Consider the following 21,138-nt stretch of genomic DNA (forward strand, 5'->3'; position numbering starts at 1 on the left):
CACACATTTACACAAACACACACATTTGCACAGATTTACACAAACACACATTTACACACATACACAGATACACAAACACACACACACATTTTGACATTTACTGTATTTACACACACATTTAGACACACACAAATGCACATTAATAAACACATTTAGATAAGGGCACTGGGCACCTAGGCACTAGGACCATGTTACTTTAGATTGTTATGGTACAACTTACTTTCTGCAGCCAGGCTGCAAGCAATCATGTTCCGATGCTGTTAAACAGACAGATCCCTGATTGACGATCTGTGTCTGGACTGAACAGACCTGCTTCAGTGATCACAGACATTGAACGCAGCTTTAAAATTCATGTGTCCAGCAGCATGCAGCAACTGCTCTCTGTGTTTCAACTTGAAACACTAAGAGCAGTTGCTGTGTGCTGGACTGGACACATGAGTTTTAAAGCTGACTGCGTTTCAGTTGTTTGTTTTTTTTTGCAGTGTAGCTCAGCTGCTATTCTGTGCTATTGCTAACAGCGTGCACTGTTGTCACATAACCAAAATGTTAGCAATAGCATGTGTTCAATTTTTAAATTAAATGATGCTGTATTTGCAGCAACTTACCCCTATTGAGTCTGTATAATGTTCTTCTACATCAGCAACAGCATAACTCCCCTGCTTGCTCCCTCCCTTCATGCTGAACATCACTGCAGCAGCTCCACCCCCTCCTCCTTTCCCTACAGAAGCGGAGTGCCGTGCTAATACTACTGCCGCCCGTGCTAATACATACATATTGGTTTGTCTGAAATTCAAATGTTTCCCGCGCGCACAGGCTGCATCTGTTCAGTGCGCGCGGGAAACATTTGAATTTCAGACAAACCAATATGTATGTATTAGCACGGGCGGCAGTAGTATTAGCACGGCACTCAGTCTCCACTTTCCCAATTCGCCCAAAGAATATTCAAGGTTGTCTGGACTGGGGGCGGCCAGCAAATGTAAAAAAAAATAAAAAATGTTGCTGCTGAAAAAAAAAATGTTGCTGCTGCTTGTCACTGGCAATTTGCGCCCCCATACTTTGGCGCCCCGCCGCGCCCTAAGGCCGTTGCCTAACTTGCCTATATGCAAGCGCCGGCCCTGATCTTAATAGCGTATCTGAGCAGGGGACCATACCTTTAAAGGCCAAACAATTGTATCTAACATAAGTGGGTGTTTACATTGGTAAACGCAGGGTATTACTATTGATGCAAAACGTAACATTAGTATCCATATATTGATAGGACACTGTCTACTTACTTTTACAATACAGGTAGCCCTCAGTTTACGCCGGGGTTAGGTTCCAGAAGGAATGGTTGTAAATCGAAACCGTTGTAAATTGAAACCCAGTTTATAATGTAAGTCAATGGGAAGTGAGGGAGTTAGGTTCCAGGCCCCTCTCAAAATTGTCATAAGTAACACCTAATACATTATTTTTAAAGCTTTGAAATGAAGACTTTAAATGCTAAACAGCATTAGAAACCTAATAAAATAGTCACACAACACAGAATATATAATTAAACTAAGTTAAATTAACAAAAACATTTGCTAAACAGCATTATAAACCTAATAAAATAAACACACAACACAGACTTCACTTGCATTTTTCTGCAAACCGTTTTTTCTATGCATTCAAATCGGGACTGATTTATAGACAGGAAAATCTTGTTCCTTTGAAATCTGCTCAATAGCTCAGGTCTGGTTAAACTGATTCATTTCAGCTTGCTTGGCTTTGCTGCAACACAAGCGGACAGCTCCACCTACTGGCTATTTTAATAAATGCACTGCTTTTCAATGCTTTTCAATAGCAGTCACATGACTGGAAAAAAAGGTTGTTATTCTGAAACGGTGTAAATTGAACCGTTGTAAAACGAGGGCCACCTGTATACTCTAGCAGTGGACTATAACGATCTAGAATTGGTAGCTAATATATGTGGGCAATTACATTTGTAACCGCATGTTGTTATAATTAATATATAATTCAATGATAATATCCTTGTACTAATATGAGACTGACTAAGTTGTATTAAAGGGTATAAGTATACTATAAAGCCCTAGTATAGGCAAACATTACAAGGAGATGTTTGCAGCTCTTACCCTAAACTCATAATAGTAGGAGAGCACTGTATACGATGGGAATCTGTAACTTTAAGAAACCCTCTGTTTTACCAGTGACCTCCTTTATTATTGTAAAACCAATCTATATCACTGAGTTTGCACCCAAACACTAACATTAGTAACAACGCCAACTACTCACTAAATTAGTTGAACGCAGATCACATGGTATAACCAGACAAATATGAGCTGGACTATGGCAGTTTCATTGAATATTTGATGACTCTATATTTGTGGTTTCATCCAATACACCTACATATATATATTTATCTACCTCATATAGACCATGCATACTTGTAGCAGACGTATACTGTGATTTTTCAATTCCCTGGTTTATCTTTTATGAGGACCTATTTTTGTGTATCAGCCAGACCATGTCTAGTAATGTGTTTTTAAAGTAACCCATTTTTTTAAACTTAACTAATAAAGTATTATTTTTCAATTGAAATTGACGTATCCACAAATATCATTTTTTAAGGGATCAGAGTGCTAAAGTGTATCCCTTTCCAGCTTCTCTTAGCTGTACCAGTAAATGTTGCAATTGATACACAGCACCTAAGGGCCCCACTGACACTATATTCAAGGCCAGTCATTTATTACTAGTGGCTTCATCCCTATTTAACCAAATACAAATGTAGTGTCATAAATGTTTCATTACTGGCAGACAGCTGCCAGTACCTAAGATGGAGGGAATTGGTTAGAAGTGGAGGGTTATAGAGCTTTTGGGGAGGGGTCAAGGAGGTGGGAAGGTAAGGGGGTAATCCTACATAAAAATAATAAAATAAATAAATAAATTAACAAAAAAAAGTGTAAAACTGCATACTGGCAGACTGTCTGCCAGTACTTAAGATGGGGATGACCATTGGGGGGTGGGGGAGGGAAGAGAGCTGTTTGAGAGGGATCAGGGGGTGGGAAGTGTCAGGTGGGAGGGTAATTCTACAATAAAGCTAAAATTAAAGTGCCATAAAACATGTTGAGATATGTGCATATCCTAAAAGGGCTAATTAAGTAAAAATATGTTGCATAAAAAAATTGTTTAAAAAATTGCTGGCAAGTGTTTTAAAATAATTTTCAAAAATCAGTAAAATTAGTTACAAAACCATGCTGATTGGAGCAGCCTGCTCCACCCACCCTTATCAGTGTTTAGACACAGGCATTGTATTTCACAGCTTCTAGGCATGCTCCAGCAGATAATCCCTATGCACTTTTGCATTCTACCAAAACAACAATAGATATAGATACAGCCATAGAAGGAAATGTGGGGGGGAGTTAGAGCTTTACAATTCAGAAGCTAAAAAAAAGGGTTAATGGTGAAGCACTGCAGTATAAATTTGCAGATAAAGCAATTAAAGTACATATTATTATATTCTGTCTCTATCCCAACTTGTTTTATGTCCCTTTAGCCTTACAAGCTACCTGATTAACCCCTTCACTGCTGGGAATAATAAAAGTGTGGTTCGCAGTTGCAATTAGCGGCCGTCTAATTACCAAAACGCACTGTCAAACATTGTCTTGTTCAGCACAACTAAATTTGTCAGATATTCTTATAATGGTTCTCTTTTACTGACAAATGCAGTGATGTGTATTGTACAGTAACAGGAGCCTAAACAGAGAGAGAGAGAGAAGAGAAAGAGAGCGAGAGAGAGAGAGAGAGAGAGAGAGAGAGAGAGAGAGAAAGACAAAATGTCTCATGTACAGTTCATTGTCACAGGGGGAAATAGTGTGCATTATGTGTGACCAACACCTGTATCTGAGCATCATAAAGAGACCAGGGTTCAGGTGTCACTCTGCTTGATCACAAAGGAATTATAGTGAATAAAACTGATTAATCAGAGGACAGTGATTATTAAACAAATAAACACATGATAAATAAACTGTTCTAACAATACATATTTTTATGCCACTTATTACAGAACTTTATGGTTGGTTTTGCAGTAAATTGTCCAAATATTAAGCATTACACTATATGACTAAAGCTATAGGCTGATGTAGAGTTGTAGAAGATGTGTAATTAAGCTTTATGTGATTAATGCATTTTTCTACTGCTGCCAGTGTTCTACACCCAATATATATATATATATATATATATATATATATATATATATATATATATATATATATATATATATATATATATATATATATATATATATACAGTGGGGCAAAAAAGCATTTAGTCACCCACCAATTGTGCAAGTTCTCCCACTTAAGAAGATGAGAGAGGCCTGTAATTGTCATCATAGGTATACCTCAACTATGAGAGACAAAATGTGGAAACAAATCTAGACAATAACATTGCCTAATTTGGAAAGAATTTATTTGCATATTATGGTGGAAAATAAGTATTTGGTCACCTACAAACAAGCAAGATTTCTGGCTCTCACAGACCTGTATCTTCTTCTTTAAGAGGCTCCACTGTCCTCCACTCATTACCTGTATTCCTGTATTAATGTCACCTATTTGAACTTGTTATCAGTATAAAAGACACCTGTCCACAACCTCAAACAGTCACACTCCAAACTCCACTATGGTGAAGACCAAAGAGCTGCCGAAGGACACCAGAAACAAAATTGTAGACCTGCACCAGGCTGGGAAGACTGAATCTGCAATAGGCAAGCAGCTTGGTGTAAAGAAATCAACTGTGGGAGCAATAATTAGAAAATGGAAGACATACAAGATCACTGATAATCTCCCTCGATCTTGGGCTCCACGCAAGATCTCAACTTGTGGGGTCAAAATGATCACAATAACGGTGAGCAAACATCCCAGAACCACACGGGGGGACCTAGGGAATGACCTGCAGAGAGCTGGGACCAACGTAACAAAGGATACCATCAGTAACACAGTACGCCGCCAGGGACTCAGATCCTGCAGTGGCAGACGTGTCCCCTTGCTTAAGCCAGTACATGTCCGGGCCAGTCTGAAGTATGCTAGAGAGCATTTGGATGATCCAGAAGTGCATTGGGAGAATGTCATATGGTCAGATGAACCCAAAGTAGAACTGTTTGGTAGAAACACAACTCGTCGTGTTTGGAGGAGAGAGAATGCCGAGTTGCAACCAAAGAACACCATACCTACTGTGAAGCATGGGGGTGGCAACATCATGCTTTGGGGCTGTTTCTCTGCAAAGGGAACAGGACGACTGATCCGTGTACATGAAAGAATGAATGGGGCCATGTATCATGAGATTTGAGTGCAAACCTCCTTCCATCAGCAAGGGCATTGAAGATGAAACGTGGCTGTGTCTTTCAGCATGACAATGATCCCAAACACACCCCGCCTGGGCAATGAAGGAGTGGCTTCGTAAGAAGCATTTCAAGGTCCTGGAGTGGCCTAGCCAGTCTCCAGATCTCAACCCCATAGGAAACCTTTGGAGGGAGTTGAAAGTCTGTGTTGCCCAGCGACAGCCCCAAAACATCACTGCTCTAGAGGAGATCTGCATGTAGGAATGGGCCAACATACCAGCAACAGTGTGTGACAACCTTGTGAAGACTTACAGAAAACGTTTGACCTCTGTCATTGCCAACAAAGGATATATAACAAAGTAATGAGATGAACTTTTGATATTGACCAAATACTTATTTTCCACCATAATTTGCAAATAAATTCTTTCCAAATCAGACAATGTGATTGTCTGGATTTGTTTCCACATTTTGTCTCTCATAGTTGAGGTATACCTATGATGAAAATTACAGGCCTCTCTCATCTTCTTAAGTGGGAGAACTTGCACAATTGGTGGCTGACTAAATACTTTTTTGCCCCACTATATATATATATATATATATATATATATATATATATATATATATATATATATATATGATAGAAATAAAAAAGATCAGCGCTAGAAGTTTATGAGTGTGCTGTTGGTCTTAATATATCTTCCCATCCACTACTGGAAAATATATGTATATGCAGGACCCTTGCTAGTTAAGCATCAAACAGTCTCATTCAGTCAAGTATGGCAAGTCTATGGATGTATATTGTTCATTAATATCCACAATGCTAGTTCCTGTGTGCTGTGGAGGAGTAGGCTGCTCGTCTGAGAGAAGAAGAAAGATCCCCCGCAGGGCAAGGTTCCTCTTAGTGATCTAGAAGAGTGTGAGACAAAACAAGCGCCCAGAGGCACACTTCGTGTAGTACGTTTAGATAAATAACTTATACTTTAACAGTTGGAAAAAATCCGCTCTCACCTGATTCAACCTCAGCTTATGAGGTATGTAATAAGCGCTTCTGTTTATATACTCAGGTCTCGTATCGCCCTCCTATAGGTCCTCAGGTCTCCAGTTCCTCCTTGGAGTCTGCAGAGTGTTCCTGGATCTCTGCAGCCTATATCTAGAAGGGGACTTAATATAAAAGGAGTACCTTGCATTCAATCTTGGACGATCACATGAAGAGGACCTCCTTGTTGCCGAAGACTGCCCCCCGCCGGAAGACTGCTCTGCACCTCCGGGAAGAAGATAGAATGTGACCCTGCGATAGAGGAAGATGGATCCGCCTGGATGAAGACTTTGCTCCGTCTGGGCTGGGTGGCGTGCAGTAACCAAAGGCATATATATCACCCAAGCCTTATCTTCTGTACCTTATATACAGAACCTATAGAGAGATATGTCTGCCTCACATACATACCCCCTCATATGGCACCTCATGTAGAGATATACAGTACTATAGAGATGTTCAATGTGTTGTAAAACACTCCCCCCATTTAATACCGTACAGAGGTTTTTTTCTGCCTTACATACAGCCCCCTGCCCAGTATGTTTTATAGAGGAATATAAAATTACAGAAAGACTACTTCTGTTCACACACAGCCCCCTGCCCAGCACCTTAAATACAGATCTATAGATAGAAGCACTCTGACTCACACACACCCAGCTCCCTTACCCAGTAAAACATACAAATATATAATGATATAGAGATGCTTCCTCTGACAGACTAACAGCCCCCTCGCCAGCACCTTAAATGGAAATATTTAATAACTAAACATAGGTTCTCTCTATTTAATATTATAAAGAGATTTTCTCTCTGCCTTACTCACACACACACACACAGCACCATCTCCAGCATCTTATATACAGATATATTAAAGTGAAACTTCCTCTGCTTTACACACAGTTCACTCCCAATACCTTTTACACAGATATACAATATTATAGTGAGGTTTCCTCTTCCTCAAACATAGCCCACTCCCTATCACCTATATACAGATCTATATCTCTCTGCCTCACACAAACAGTTCCCTCCCCACTACCATATACATAGATATATAATATTATAGAAAGGTTTCCTCACACACACAGCTCCCTCCCTAATACCATATACACAGATATATAACACACACAGCCCCTACCCAGTACCTTATACAAATATGTATAACACTATAGAGCTTCTTCCTCTACCTCAGACGTACACAATCAGCTCCCTCATAGTACCTTATATACAGGTATTTAATATTATAGAGATTACCTCTGCCTCACACATACACAATATGCTCCCTCCCAGCAATTTATACATAGATATATAATATTATAGAGGTTCACTCTGCCTTTCACACATACACATAGTCCCCTACCAAGTACCTTATACAAAGCTATATACTACTACAGAGGCTCCCTCTACATCACCTAAACACATCAGGTAGATGGCGCCTCATAGACACACACACTTTCTTTAGAACATCATATGCGGGTATATAACACTATACAACGGGGTCTTTGCTTATTGTTACCTTTGCGAATCTGCCAAGTTTGCAGTTAGTGTAGAAGCTAGTTCCCTCCAAGTAGAAGGACATGTGACGTCACAAGTCACATGACTGCTGTAAACACACAGTAACTAGGACTTCCTGTAGCTTTTTGTACCATTTGATCGCTGCAGTTGTGTAGTTACTGTTGGACGGAACAAGCTGCTACCGTCTCAGCACTCAATACGGTGGTTTCGTGTAAGTAACTTTCTATTTGGTGATGTGTTTTTGTATAAAGCTAGCACTGGCCAAATTTCTGTGTCAACGAACCCTTCTTTAAAAGTGACAATCTTTGTATAAGGTAAGGGGAGGGGTTGTGTGTGTCAGAGGGAACCTCTCTATAAAATATGTATCTGTATATAAGGTACTGGGATGTGGGTTAAAGGCAGAGGAAACGTCTCTATAATATTATATATCTGTACATAAGGTACTGGGGAGGGGTTGTGCATGTGAGAGAGGTAGATGGAACCTCTATATAATATTTATATCTGTAATTGTATATAACGTTGACGTTCTGGGGAGGCGTTGTGTGTGTGAGATAGAGAGGTAGAGGGAACCTCTCTATAATTTTGATATCTGTATGTAAGGTTATGGTTAGGGTGTGTATAAGGAAGAGGGAACCTAACTATAATATATATCTGTGTTAAAATATGAGATTATCGTTCTAAATTATTATTTTTGGCCGTACATCATTACTTTACTTTAGAAATTGGTATGGGGGTTAAAATGAGGGCTGCAAAAACCTTAGATTTTACATATATCTGGATATAAGGTACTGGGAATGGGTATGTGTGTGTGAGGCAGAGGGAACCTATTTATAACCTTATATGCCTGTATATAACATACTATGGAGAGAATGTGTATGGGACAGAGGGAACCTCTCTATAATCTTATATAACTGTATATAAGCTACTGGGATGGGGGCTGTGTGTGTGGTGCAGATGGAACCTCTCTATAATATATACTTGTGTATATAACATACTAGGGAGAGAATGTGTGTGGGACAGAGGGAATCTCTCTATAATCTTATATAACTGTATATAAGCTACTGGTGCAGATGGAACCTCTCTATAATATATACTTGTGTATATAACATACTAGGGAGAGAATGTGTGTGGGACAGAGGGAATCTCTCTATAATCTTATATAACTGTATATAAGCTACTGGGATGGGGGCTGTGTGTGTGGTTCAGATGGAACCTCTCTATAATATATACTTGTGTAACATACTGGGGAGTAGATGTGTGTGTGTGTGGGACAAAGGGAGCCTCTATAATTTTATATAGCTGTATATAACGTACTGGGGTGTGGGTTTAGTGTGTGTGAGAGGGAACCTCTCTATAATATTATATTTTTGTATATAGTGTTCACAGAAAATCCTGTGTGGCATTATGAAGTAGCCAGGTGGGGGCAGTGTAATTATTTGCAATATTGTTATATTTTCTGTCATTTATAAATGATACTTAAAGTGGTGGTAAACTTTCCACTTTTTCTAATCAGATCCTGAATATTAGTGATATTTTAGATGGACTTTACTTGATCACCTTGTAACGAAGATGCACTGTAACTTACTTTTTAATCCAGGCTGACATTCTAATACTGCACGCTCCCGCCGCCCACTTCAAAAGTAATATTACTTTGTGAGCTAACTGTTTGAACTGTTCTTCAATTAGTGCTCTAGTTACAATAAAGTGCCATAGGGATAGAGTTCTGACTGCAGAACAGTTCAACTGGTTAGCTCACAAAAAATATTACTTTTAAAGTGAGAAGCAGGAGCGCAGGGTATTAGATTGGCACGGCTAGATTCAAATGTAAGTTACATCGAATCTTCATTACAAGTGATCAATTAAAGTCCATCTAAAATATGTGGAACATTTGCCATCACTTTAAAGGGACATTGTACACTCAGTTTTTCTGAAGGCTATCTGCTTTATTATGCTATGTTATGTATGCGTTAAAATAATTGCCCTTTGTACAAGCTTGTATTTTTTTTAAATTATAATATAAAGATGCAATTTTTCACAGCACTTGCCAAACCAAAGCTCCCTCGTTTTATAAGTTTGTCTACAAAGCAGGCTCATTCCCTTGTCATAGCCGTACGTCCTTATGTTGCCTTCTGTGTTTCCTAATGCACTGCGCATGTCTGGAGTCCCGAATGACATCATCGTCAGCGTGAACTCTGTGAGGAGCTGAATAAAAGCCCATTAACAGCTACAGTTTCTCATAACATTTTTGGCTTTGTTCCAGATTGCTACATGCTGAGGCTTGGATTTCCTACGATAAAGAGCTGACAGTGCAGGATCGTCTGTAAACTGGGAGTTGCAGCGGCAGGTAATATGCTTTTACAAACTGAGCATTCATATACTGTTGTGTGGCACATATGCAGTGTTTCAGTGAAGTGCTCTCTTTCTTTCATTTAAAAGCTGGACATTTAAAATTTTATTTAAAAAAAGAAATAAAAAAACCCTGGTAATAATATTGCCTGTCTCTGCGGCTCCCACCGTACATACTATCCTGCTCTGTTAACGCTGCAGCGCTTCATTCCAATGTGCTACATGCTGGTTATTGACAGGCTTGGACTCCCTACATTGAGGAGTTCTCAGTGCTGAATCTTATGTACAGTGGGAGATGCAACAACAGGCAATAATATTTTTCATATTGAACTAACTTTGTTACTCCACTTCTGGCCAGTGTACATGTTTATTCAGAAGAGGGGGGTGCATTCTAGAGCTGTGCACCGGTTCCAACAATCCCTTTGTTGCTGGAAATTGAAAATGTATAAAAAATAAATAAAAAAAACCATTACACTGCCTAGCATATTCTTTATTGTTGAAATTTATACTCCATACAGGGTAATCAATATGTGGATGATATAGATAATGATGATCAATATGTCTTATAGTTTGTGTAACCTCTAAAATACTAATAACAGCTGCATTTGTACCTAGTTTAGTAGCAATGAGATGATTATACTTTTTTTGGTGTAATATATGAAACATGAATTATGTTTCTACTTAGGCAATACATGGGGAATAACAATGCAAGCTGTATATGTTTTTTTTTCTATAGCAGTGCTGAATTGTGGTATAATATGGGGAGTACCCCCTGGATGCTAGATGTCTGAACCTTACCCTTTATGTTGGATGTTCAGTATCCCCCTGTGTTCGGATTTTGAGGTCTGGTATAGAAGGGAGTACACATTTATAAATAATTAAAAAAAAGATAAATACAAATATACATAAATACAAATAAACATTAAGGGGCCGATTTATCAAGGGCCGAATGACCCTGATGCCCCTGTTTCCGCGGGAGCCTTCAGGCTCGCTGGAAGCAGCAGTCTTAAGACCACTGCTCCTTAACTAGTCCATTGCCTCTGAGACTGGACATCAATCCATCTGATCCTATACGATTGGGTTGATTGACACCCCCTGCTAGCGGCTGATTGGCCGCGAATCTGCAGGGGGCGGCATTGCACAAGCAGTTCTCCAGAACTGCTTGTGCAATGTTAAATGCCAACATCGTATGCTGTCGGTATTCAGCTATGTCTTGCGGACATGATACGGCGGACATGATAGACTCAGTGTTTTGATATGATATAACTTGTAATATACTATAATAGTTGTATATACAATTTTATTATAATATACTATTATATCATTACATATAGATTTATAATATATATATCCTATATTATAAAAGACAAGAGTTTGTCTGAAGCCGTCATGCACAGTTCAGACAAACACTTGCAGCTGATCGCACGTGCACCCACCCGACAGCAGCGCGAGGACCGGGCAGCACAGCTGATCGCACGCGCAGGGGTGAATCAAAGCAGCGCGAGGACCGGCAAGTGAAGGCGCAGAGAGAGAGAGAGAGAGAGAATAATGTAAGAAGAATATGTTGAAGACAGAATCAGAGAGAGAGAGAGAGAGAGAACACACACAACACGGCCCGTGTGAACGGGCTTTAGGACTAGTATATATATATATTAAATCAATATTTGTATATATCTATCTATACAATCGTCATTCAGTGAACATTCATTTACATTTGTTTATGTATAGTGGTGCCAAAGTTTACTTATTTTTTTATTGCTAAATTCACATATTTTGTCCTGTAGATTTTCTTACACAAATAATTTACAGGCTAGACGGTGTGTATTGGCATTGTATGTGTAATCATCTAGTGTCATTGTTTTAGTCTGACTTCACGTCTGTTTTTATTGTTTATGACTCAAAATGTGAGGATTGTTCACACATAGGTTTTTGTTCAGTGATACACATACATACATTGATTGAGTCAGACATAAATCCTATTCCTTTAAGAATGCATTATGTGTACTGACTATTATAGGTTTATACAAATACACTTCAATCTTTAAACATTACTACTTGTAAATTATAAATCTCTCTCTGCTACCCTATATTTAAATTATTATTTTTCTTGTTGTTGTTGTTATTATTATTCATATATTTTTTTAAATATACATCAAATCATGTTATGTCAAATTTGAATAATGTAAGAAGAATATGTTGAAGACAGAATCAGATTATAATGCACATACTACTACTGCAGCATTAGATTTGTTATTGATATTACATTTTTTTTTTTTTTTTTTTTTTTTCATTCAAAAGTTTTTTATTGAAGGTTTAGTATAGTAACAAGAAGACATTTTTTTTTAGTACAAAATCCACAGTTCTGTTCACAGTGAGTCTATTTGTTTTCATTCTTGACAAGGAGTCGTCATTGGACTGTAAATTTCAACAGATTTCTATGTAGTATTATATGTATGTATGATGAAATCAGAGTTATAGAAACAGACGTAAACAACAATATATTATCTAATTTAGCAATAGTAACATGGCCTAATACACCTTATACATGCATCATAATGGTAGTGATTTTTGTAAACATCACTATACTTTTATAGTCTGACACAGAACCATTATATAATGTTGTATAACAGAGGGAATAACAAATAGCAATATATTCTCTAATTATCATTACATCAAAATTGTTGCAACAATACTGTTTTGTTTTATATATAGCCAAAACAGGGCTTTTTTTGTGGGGGTACTCACCGGTACTGAGAACCTCTGTCAACTCATAAGAGGTAATATTTGTTCGTGAGCGGACGCAGCAGATGAGCTTAATAACAGTTGTGAGAATTAACATTTGCTCAATGTAAAAGCACAGTGCTAGTGGTAAATACATAGCCTGGACACGGGATCTTGGAAAAAACCTCAAGGAAGAAGGTATCAGGGTAATTTGCCCCATTACTGAAGAGTTGTGAGTTGATAAGCTTACTCTGTGCTGCACAGAAACTGTCTGTATATATTTCCACTGTTGGATCCTGGAGCGTGCGGCTGCACTATGTGCTTCATATACTTACTGCATTTTATGAATTTGTCTACATTTGGGACATTTAAAAGGGAGCGTGCTATGGCACTTAAAGGGATAGTATAGTCAAAAATAAACTTTCATGATTCAGATAGAACATGCAATTTTAAGCAACGTTCTAGTTTACTCCTGTTATCAATTTTTCTTTACTCTCTTGATATCTTTATTTTAAAAAGCTGGAAAGTAAGCTTAGGAGCCAGCACATATTTGGTTCAGCACCTGGGTAGCACTTGCTGATTGAATGGCTACATTTAGACACACAGGTGCTGAACCAAAAATGGGCTGGCTTCTAAGCTTTACATTCCAGCTTTTTAAAATAAAGATAAAAAAAATAATTGATAATAGGAGTAAATTAGAAAGTTGCTTAAAATTGCACGCTCTATCTTAATCATGAAAGTTTAAACGATTCCAAAACTTTGTTTTTTTTACTACACTGAACAACCTAAAATCGATTACAAATAACTTAAGGATTAAAACTTACCTGATTTGAATATTAAACAAGTATTTCTTGACTTAGAAAAGGAGATACAAAATCCTTGAAATCGCGTCACCCAAGCCAAACCCCCTTTCTCAGTGTAGAAGTTAGAATACAGTTAGTCCAATCGCTATGCTCTAGCGTGCATATAATTATCCCAAGGATTCGTAATCGGGCGCATGCGCAAATCATTCCGCCGTTTATCGCATGCGCATATTGCCTATTTGATTACAAACGCCATTACAAGGCATCTACTGGCATAACGCGGCGGTCTGCAGCTCAAAAGGATTGTGATGTTTTTGATGACGCGGAAGAATAAATCGCATGCTCAGTAAGGCGGATTACGGCCATATTGATAACGCAGGTTATCAGGGACTATTGGTTACGGACATCTAAACTATTAAGTGTGGGTTTGGAAAACTATTAATTTTGTTATATGAATATAAAGAAAACAATAAATATTTTATAATTGAATCATATTGTCAATATGATTAATACATATGTTTTGTTCATTTGATATAAAGTTTATTGCAAGGTTTAGTGTCCCTTTAATTTTGAATATACTATCCCTTTTAAGTGCTCCCCAGCTCTTATTATCACACACTGCCTATCTAAGTGTAAACTCCATTGTTTTGGCATGCCATAAAATGTTTATGTTATGTATAGTATAATGCAACAGACGTCTGTTTAGGCAATTTTTGCATTAGCAAGTGCATTCTTCATTTATATATCGGCTACACAGTATCATTATGTAAAAGGAATTTCACTGAGCTTTCTTGAAGCTGTAATAAACTTATGTTATTTTTGGTGCAGCCTGTGTCACACTTTGGCTTTTGTTAATACTCTCATTAGCACTATCTTTATATGGTGTATATTTACAATATTTGTAATCATCATGTAAATACTCTTGTAACTTTGCTTTTCTCAGTTACTGAGCATAATATATCACTCAATCAATGAGTACTGGCACCTTTTCTTTTTCAAAAAAACACTGTATGTATATATATATAATTTTTTTTTTTTAAGATACATTTGAGTTTAACTTTACCTTGGCGGAGAACCTCATTTATTTCAAGCGGAACAAAGACATATTATTGAGAGTAAGTATGAACAATGTTTCTCATGGTTCTTTGATACTTTTCATGTACTATTTATAGTCATCACAGTGTTGTTTTCTACTCTTCAAAGATGCCACGTTGTTTTGTAAATGGTTGCTCTACAAAACAAATTTGGGGAAAAAAAACAAGGGATACCTCTTTGCATTGCTTTCCGACATCGCCTAACAGAATAAGGGCATGGCTACAGAGCACTGGACAAGCTGTGGAGGACATGGAGTGTTTGGTTGAAAGAATAATAGAAACAAAGAAAAACTCTGTATACCGAATGTGCTCAAGGCATTTTAGGGAAAATGATTATGAAATGATTGGCGTACGCAAATACCTAAAGAAAGACGCAATACCAACCCGGTTTGACAGCCCCGTAACAAATCCAGACATTTCAAATATAAATGAACTACAAGCTACACAAAGCATTCAACCTCCACCCAAAAAGAAAAGGGAATGGTCACACAAAACTAGACACACTTCTACACATGGTCTAATAACAACAAGGTCTATAGGAACCTGGACCGGTCTCATATCAGAAGTTTTTGAAGAGCTGTCTGTGGAATTACAGACAATGAAGAATTATAACACTGTAACACAGGAGAAAACAACACGTAATAAAGTAAATATTCCTTTGAAAGTTACAGACATCCAACCAACCTCTACAAGTGAACAGCAAACAAGCAACCCTCGAACATCAACGGTCCTTAGCCCCATTACAAGGCAAGTTGAAAATTATACTAAAGTGGGAAGCAATAGCATTGTTTCTGGGGTTTCCATAATTCCAGATGACAAGTGGGTGTGTGTAGACCCAGCTGATAATACATATGTTCCATTAGATACATTCTCCAGTAAATCCAAAGCACAAATTAATTGCATAATTTAACATAAATTAAACGATAATTTCAGCAACAAGTATCGAAAACATTTAGGGCTAGATTACAAGTGGAGCGCTAATTTTTTTCACTCCCCCGGGCCCTTAAAGGGACATGAAACCCACATTTTTTCTTTCATGATTTAGAAAGAGAATGCAATTTTAAACATCTTTCTAATTTACTTCTATTATCTAATTTGTTTTATTCTCTTGATATTCTTTGCTGAAAAGCATATCTAGATATGCTCAGTAGCTGCTGATTGGTTGCTGCATATAGAAGCCTCGTGTGATTGGCTCACTGTGTGCATTGCTTTTTCTTCAACTAAGGATATCTAAAAAATGAAGCAAAATAAATAATAGAAGTAAATTGTAATGTTGTTTAAATTTCTATTCTCTATCTGAATCATGAAAGAAAGATTTTGGGTTTAGTGGCCCTTTAACCAGCAAATTTGCCCGTTTATGGGTGCACAATAAATAACCAACCATGTATGTATGATCATTAGTCTCATATGTGTAATTTCTGTCATGTATATATCACTGTTGCAGGTCTCAGTGTTACACAACGTCACTGACCATGAACAAGATGAACAAAAAGCTGCCTGAGCGTATCCTGAATCACATCCTGGAGATTCTCTACCTGCTGACGGGAGAGGTAAGAAAACATTGTAACAACACGACGGTAACCTCCTGTTGTTTGTGTATTAGTTACTTAGCAACAAGCAGTGACAGATGCTCAGAGGTAAAGAAAGTGACAGTGTTTAAGGTGTTTGTGCAAATACAAAAGTGTAGAGTTGTTCTCGGAATATTCTGTTGTAGAAATTCACCTGAAGGGACAGTTATTTCCCAGCAGCCTTTTCTTATTTGTCCCATCATCCCCATACACAAGCCAACAATTGGCAGCTTATGAAGTGATGTCAGGCTAACAAAGAATAAACTGGTATTTATATGGTATAAACAAGTAGTCATTTGTGCAGAAGAGGAAGTACTATTGTATAGAATGACCATAAGCATGTGTCATACATAGATAATACCTGCACGGCTAGCTGATTAGTCTACTCACATCCTGTGTCTGAAATCTTCATTCCATATGTTCTGGTTCATGTATAGATGACATTTTATATTTCTTGTTATTTCTTTATCGCTTGGTGCATTTTTAATTATTATTCTTTTACCTTTTTTCCATTTGCCCCAATAAATTTAATCAATTAGTGTTATCAACAATCACAGGCACACTAAACTCAATATTCAACTCCCTAAAAAAGTTAATTATATGCAATGAACAAAAGGTACTTCATACTGTTTATTTTGTCTGGTAATTTATCTCTGTAAAATTTAAAAATACTGGAATGTATCCTGCAGTATCCAGAAATCGACCTTGCAACATGTTACACAGTGATTGCTTGATCATTGCTGAAGCTTATTTATATTTTTCCTTTATTGACCACAGCAAGGGATATATTCAAGAAGCTTCTCATGGGTTGTGCCCCTGTACTGCAAAACAATGTGAATGTTGCTCAGAACATAACTGTTTAAATGCTTGTAAACATGTATTTTGCATTCAGAAGTTTGCAATGCAGCTCTTAACCGTTTCGTGACAGGGTTAAAGTGCCTACATCGGAACAACTGTTCCGATGTAGACAAATTGAAACTACGCGATCGTGCATACGATCGCGAGATTTCAATTATTGGATCGCATCTGGGGGGCGTCCCTACAATCCTAGGAACGCCCTCCAGACCGCGATTAAATCCCTGAAGCACAGAAGGCTTCAGGACAGCCGTTAGTTATGACGTTCCATTCCGTCATAACGGCTTTAAAGCCCAGTCTAATTATGACGGAATGGAACGGCATAACGACTTTAAAAGGTTAATTGCTGATAAATACTTTGCATATGTAAAACATTTATTGTTTACACAGATATTTTGCAATGCTGTCTTTAATTTCTGATATATACCTTGCACATAAAACAATGACTTTTATGCCCCTTTAACCAGAGTGTTTCAGCAATCACATTGGCCTTTTATTATGCCACACTCATTAAGTGTTACACAAGTGCTCAGATTGGCTACACAAGGTGATTATCTTGTCATGTGACCATGATGAGATGGAGAATATGATAACAGGATACACACAGGTGATGTGAGAGGGGTCAGTGATCTTTTTATGTTTCATTCTTGCAGCGTGTGACTAACTCACTGACAGCGAGTCACATGACCGGGGACAAGATGACAGCAGAGAGGATACTGACCCACACCCTGCAGATCATGTACCTGCTGACAGGGGAGGTGAGAGCTGATGGAATATGTCATAATAACAGCTGCATGTCCCTGTGACTGTGTGTATTTGTTTATTTACATATATTTGTAATGAACGTGCATTAAAATAGCTTGATAACATTAGAATAGGATAGGCTGATTGAAGCCTCACATACCCTCGCTCATCCTGTACATCGGCTTTACTACCTTTTCACACTAAGGGTCACATTATATTTTATTTCATGGAAGGCCAAAAATATGTATATTTCTGTATATACTTTAAAAAGCATGTGCAATATGAATGTAACCCCACCAAAGAATATACTATATAAAATTATATTATATTAGTTCAAAAGTATTAAACAATTCATTTTCAGCATTTCTAATCCCTGAGGATAAATTGAAAAATTTATTTGTAGCGAGTGCCAAGGTGAAACCAGTGCCGTCTATAGCAGCGAACAAGTGTGGAAGCCCCACATGAAAAATTTCTGCCGTTCTCTGCACTACTGGATACTCCCTCCTGATTGTGTGAGCTGTGAGCCCACGTTCTGTTTTTATGTTGCACTCAATTTTATATTGGATACTTTGTTTTCTTGTAAAGAGGAGTTGCTACGGATCTCTTTTTTTACCTTTGGACTTTTCCTGCGTTCTAACGAGGACGCTATCTGTTTGCACCCTCATTCAGGAACAGGCCACTACGGATGTGTGCACACGCCGAAGAAACGCTGCCGTGGATACCGTGGAGCTGGTGAGCGCCGTAGATCTGTGTGTTTATTGTTGTGGGGGCCTGGCAGTTTAGGGAACTTGTAATTACTGCTCACTTTAACCATTTACACCCTCTTTTAAAAAACAATATTAACAGTTTATCATTGTGTGCATTGTACACTTAATAATCTGCTGGTAATATTATGGTAAGTTTGTCGAGCGCTAATTAGAACATCTCATTAAAACATGTGATGCAATAATTTAGCCACACACAACAAACAAGTATTTAGTTAAATATATTACCCTTTGACTTCTAATAGCAAATCGAGCAATACTGATTGCCTGAAGCACAGACCAATATAACTTAGTTCAGATAAGTTGTGTCATATAGATTAGTTTAAAGGTCTATAGAAATGCACCAATTACAGGACCCCCCCCCATATAATATCACTGACTGATAATAGAGGTTAGCAGTACTGGTGAATAACATTATACCAGTGTCAGGGCACAGTGACCATCTGGCCCTGTGTGTATTTCCTACCTATGGTTTGTGTCTCTGCATGTTGTCATTGACATTATACTGGCTCTGTCAGTAAAAGTGTGTGACAGAACCAGTCCCTGTGTTAGTGCTGAATAAGTTGTGTGTGTTTCAGGTGCCTATAAAGTGTGATGATGTTGCCGCGGGGTGGATTTGATTAAATTGCGATTTAAATCACTAGTCATTAAGACCTATTTTTAAACCAATTTAAATAATGTTTTTCATTTTTAGAGTAATAACTTTTCAGATTATTTTTCCAGTTATATCAAACCATTACTGATTTGGTTATATATAATTAGAAATACATAGGTAGATCATTGAAATTATTGGGAGATGCACTATTTCCAGTTCAATAGTTTAATTATTCATATTTTATTAACTTTTCAGCTGTACTTTATTGGAAGTAGAAACATTATTACCTTAATAACAATTGAAATAGTTTTATTTAACTAAAACAATAACATTATATTTTATTTTTTATGCTTGCCCCTCCATTCTTACCCTTAGGTCCTTGTGTAGATCTATTCCACTCCAAATAATCTTCTATTTATTGAGCTAATCTATATTTCGGGATGAATACATTTTGGAATAGAATGTATCCTTAAATAGAACATATCTTTAGATCGATATTTATCTCAAAAAGCATTTTATTTACAAAAAAATGTATTTAAATAAAAAAAAAAATCTGATTTTAAAAAACAAAATCTGATTTTTTTATTTTAATTTGTTTTTAAAACTGATTTTTATCCACCCTATGTTGCCGTGTATTTCTCTAAGGAGGACTCAGGGTATATAGAGGGACACAAGGAGCTTTACAAGGACGTCATGATGGAGACTCACCAAGCACTAAGGACTATGGAGATCCCAGGAAGTGAGAGCTCAGGTAACGCTGTGTAGTAATAAATATCTAACTCAGGATATGCACATACACTACTGACGTGATTGACATTAGATCTACAGCGTTCCTGTCATGTGTGATCTAATGAACTGTCTGATTATAAACAAGCTTTGTATCTAAAATAAATACAATAACAACATTTTTAAAGGGATGTAAAATATATTTTGCCAGGAATATTACAGCAATTATATATACAGTATATATATTTTATATGCAAAATCATATTTACATAACAGACCAATAGGAAACACGTTATATACTTTATAGGTTTTGATGCTATATTAGCTGTCTCTACAAGGCTGATAGGAAATATTAGGTTTATGCAGCAAAAGACCATCTGTTCTGTTTGAAAACGGAAAAATATGTTTAACCCCTTAAGGACCAACGACTTACAGGGTACGTCCTACAAAAAAGGTCCTTAACGACCAAGGACGTACCCTGTACGTCGGTGTTTTAAAGCGGTGGAAGCTATCCTGATCGCTTCCAGACGACTTAATGTTATTGCAGTGATGCCTCGATATTGAGGCATCCTGCAATAACATATTATAGCCATCCGATGCAAAGAGAGCCACTCTGTGGCCCTCTCTGCATCGGCCATCGATGGCCGTGAGCGTTGGTGGGTGGGAGCCAATGTAAGAGGCGAGTGGGCGGCCATCGATGGGAGGAAGGAGTAAGAGGTGGGCAGGATTGCAAGCAGGGTAACTGGGGGCATGCACGGGGGCAGCGGGCAGGCGCGTGCACGCGAGCGGGTGGGAAGCTATACTATGGCACATTTAATTTTGTACATACGGTGGGAGAAAGGACTCGGGAGGGTGGTAATTATTAGCTAAGGGATCTGGGAGGGGGTTGGATATTGAGGGGGGGGGCGGCTACACTACAGAACATTTTTAAAAATACATAATTTTAAGGCAAACTGGGTACTGGCAGACAGCTGCCAGTACCCAAGATGGCGCACAATAAGGTAGACAGGGAGGGTTAGAGAGCTGTTTGGGGGAGGATCAGGGAGGTTGGGGGTTAAGGGGGGTT

General features: G+C 37.9%; 2 protein-coding genes across 2 annotated transcripts in view; one reads left to right on the top strand and one right to left on the bottom strand.

Moving 5' to 3' along the window:
* LOC128655643 (zinc finger protein OZF-like) overlaps window positions 1-7,902 on the bottom strand; it is a 52,016-nt gene extending 44,114 nt beyond the window's left edge. The window contains exon 1 of the mRNA XM_053709234.1: window positions 7,858-7,902. The gene's annotated coding sequence lies outside the window, so the exon portion shown is untranslated. The remainder of the gene's footprint in view (window positions 1-7,857) is intronic.
* Window positions 7,903-7,961: 59 nt separating this feature from the next.
* Window positions 7,962-21,138, top strand: part of LOC128657273 (uncharacterized) — a 112,033-nt gene continuing 98,856 nt past the window's right edge. The window contains exons 1-8 of the mRNA XM_053711553.1: window positions 7,962-8,067; window positions 10,117-10,200; window positions 14,768-14,841; window positions 14,930-15,567; window positions 16,265-16,370; window positions 17,897-18,001; window positions 18,657-18,719; window positions 19,992-20,097. Of these exons, the coding sequence (XP_053567528.1) occupies window positions 14,930-15,567; window positions 16,265-16,370; window positions 17,897-18,001; window positions 18,657-18,719; window positions 19,992-20,097 (1,018 nt within the window). The 5' untranslated portion in view covers window positions 7,962-8,067; window positions 10,117-10,200; window positions 14,768-14,841. The remainder of the gene's footprint in view (window positions 8,068-10,116; window positions 10,201-14,767; window positions 14,842-14,929; window positions 15,568-16,264; window positions 16,371-17,896; window positions 18,002-18,656; window positions 18,720-19,991; window positions 20,098-21,138) is intronic.

The sequence above is a fragment of the Bombina bombina genome, chromosome 4, assembly GCF_027579735.1.
Source record: "Bombina bombina isolate aBomBom1 chromosome 4, aBomBom1.pri, whole genome shotgun sequence".
NCBI classification, from domain to species: domain Eukaryota; kingdom Metazoa; phylum Chordata; class Amphibia; order Anura; family Bombinatoridae; genus Bombina; species Bombina bombina.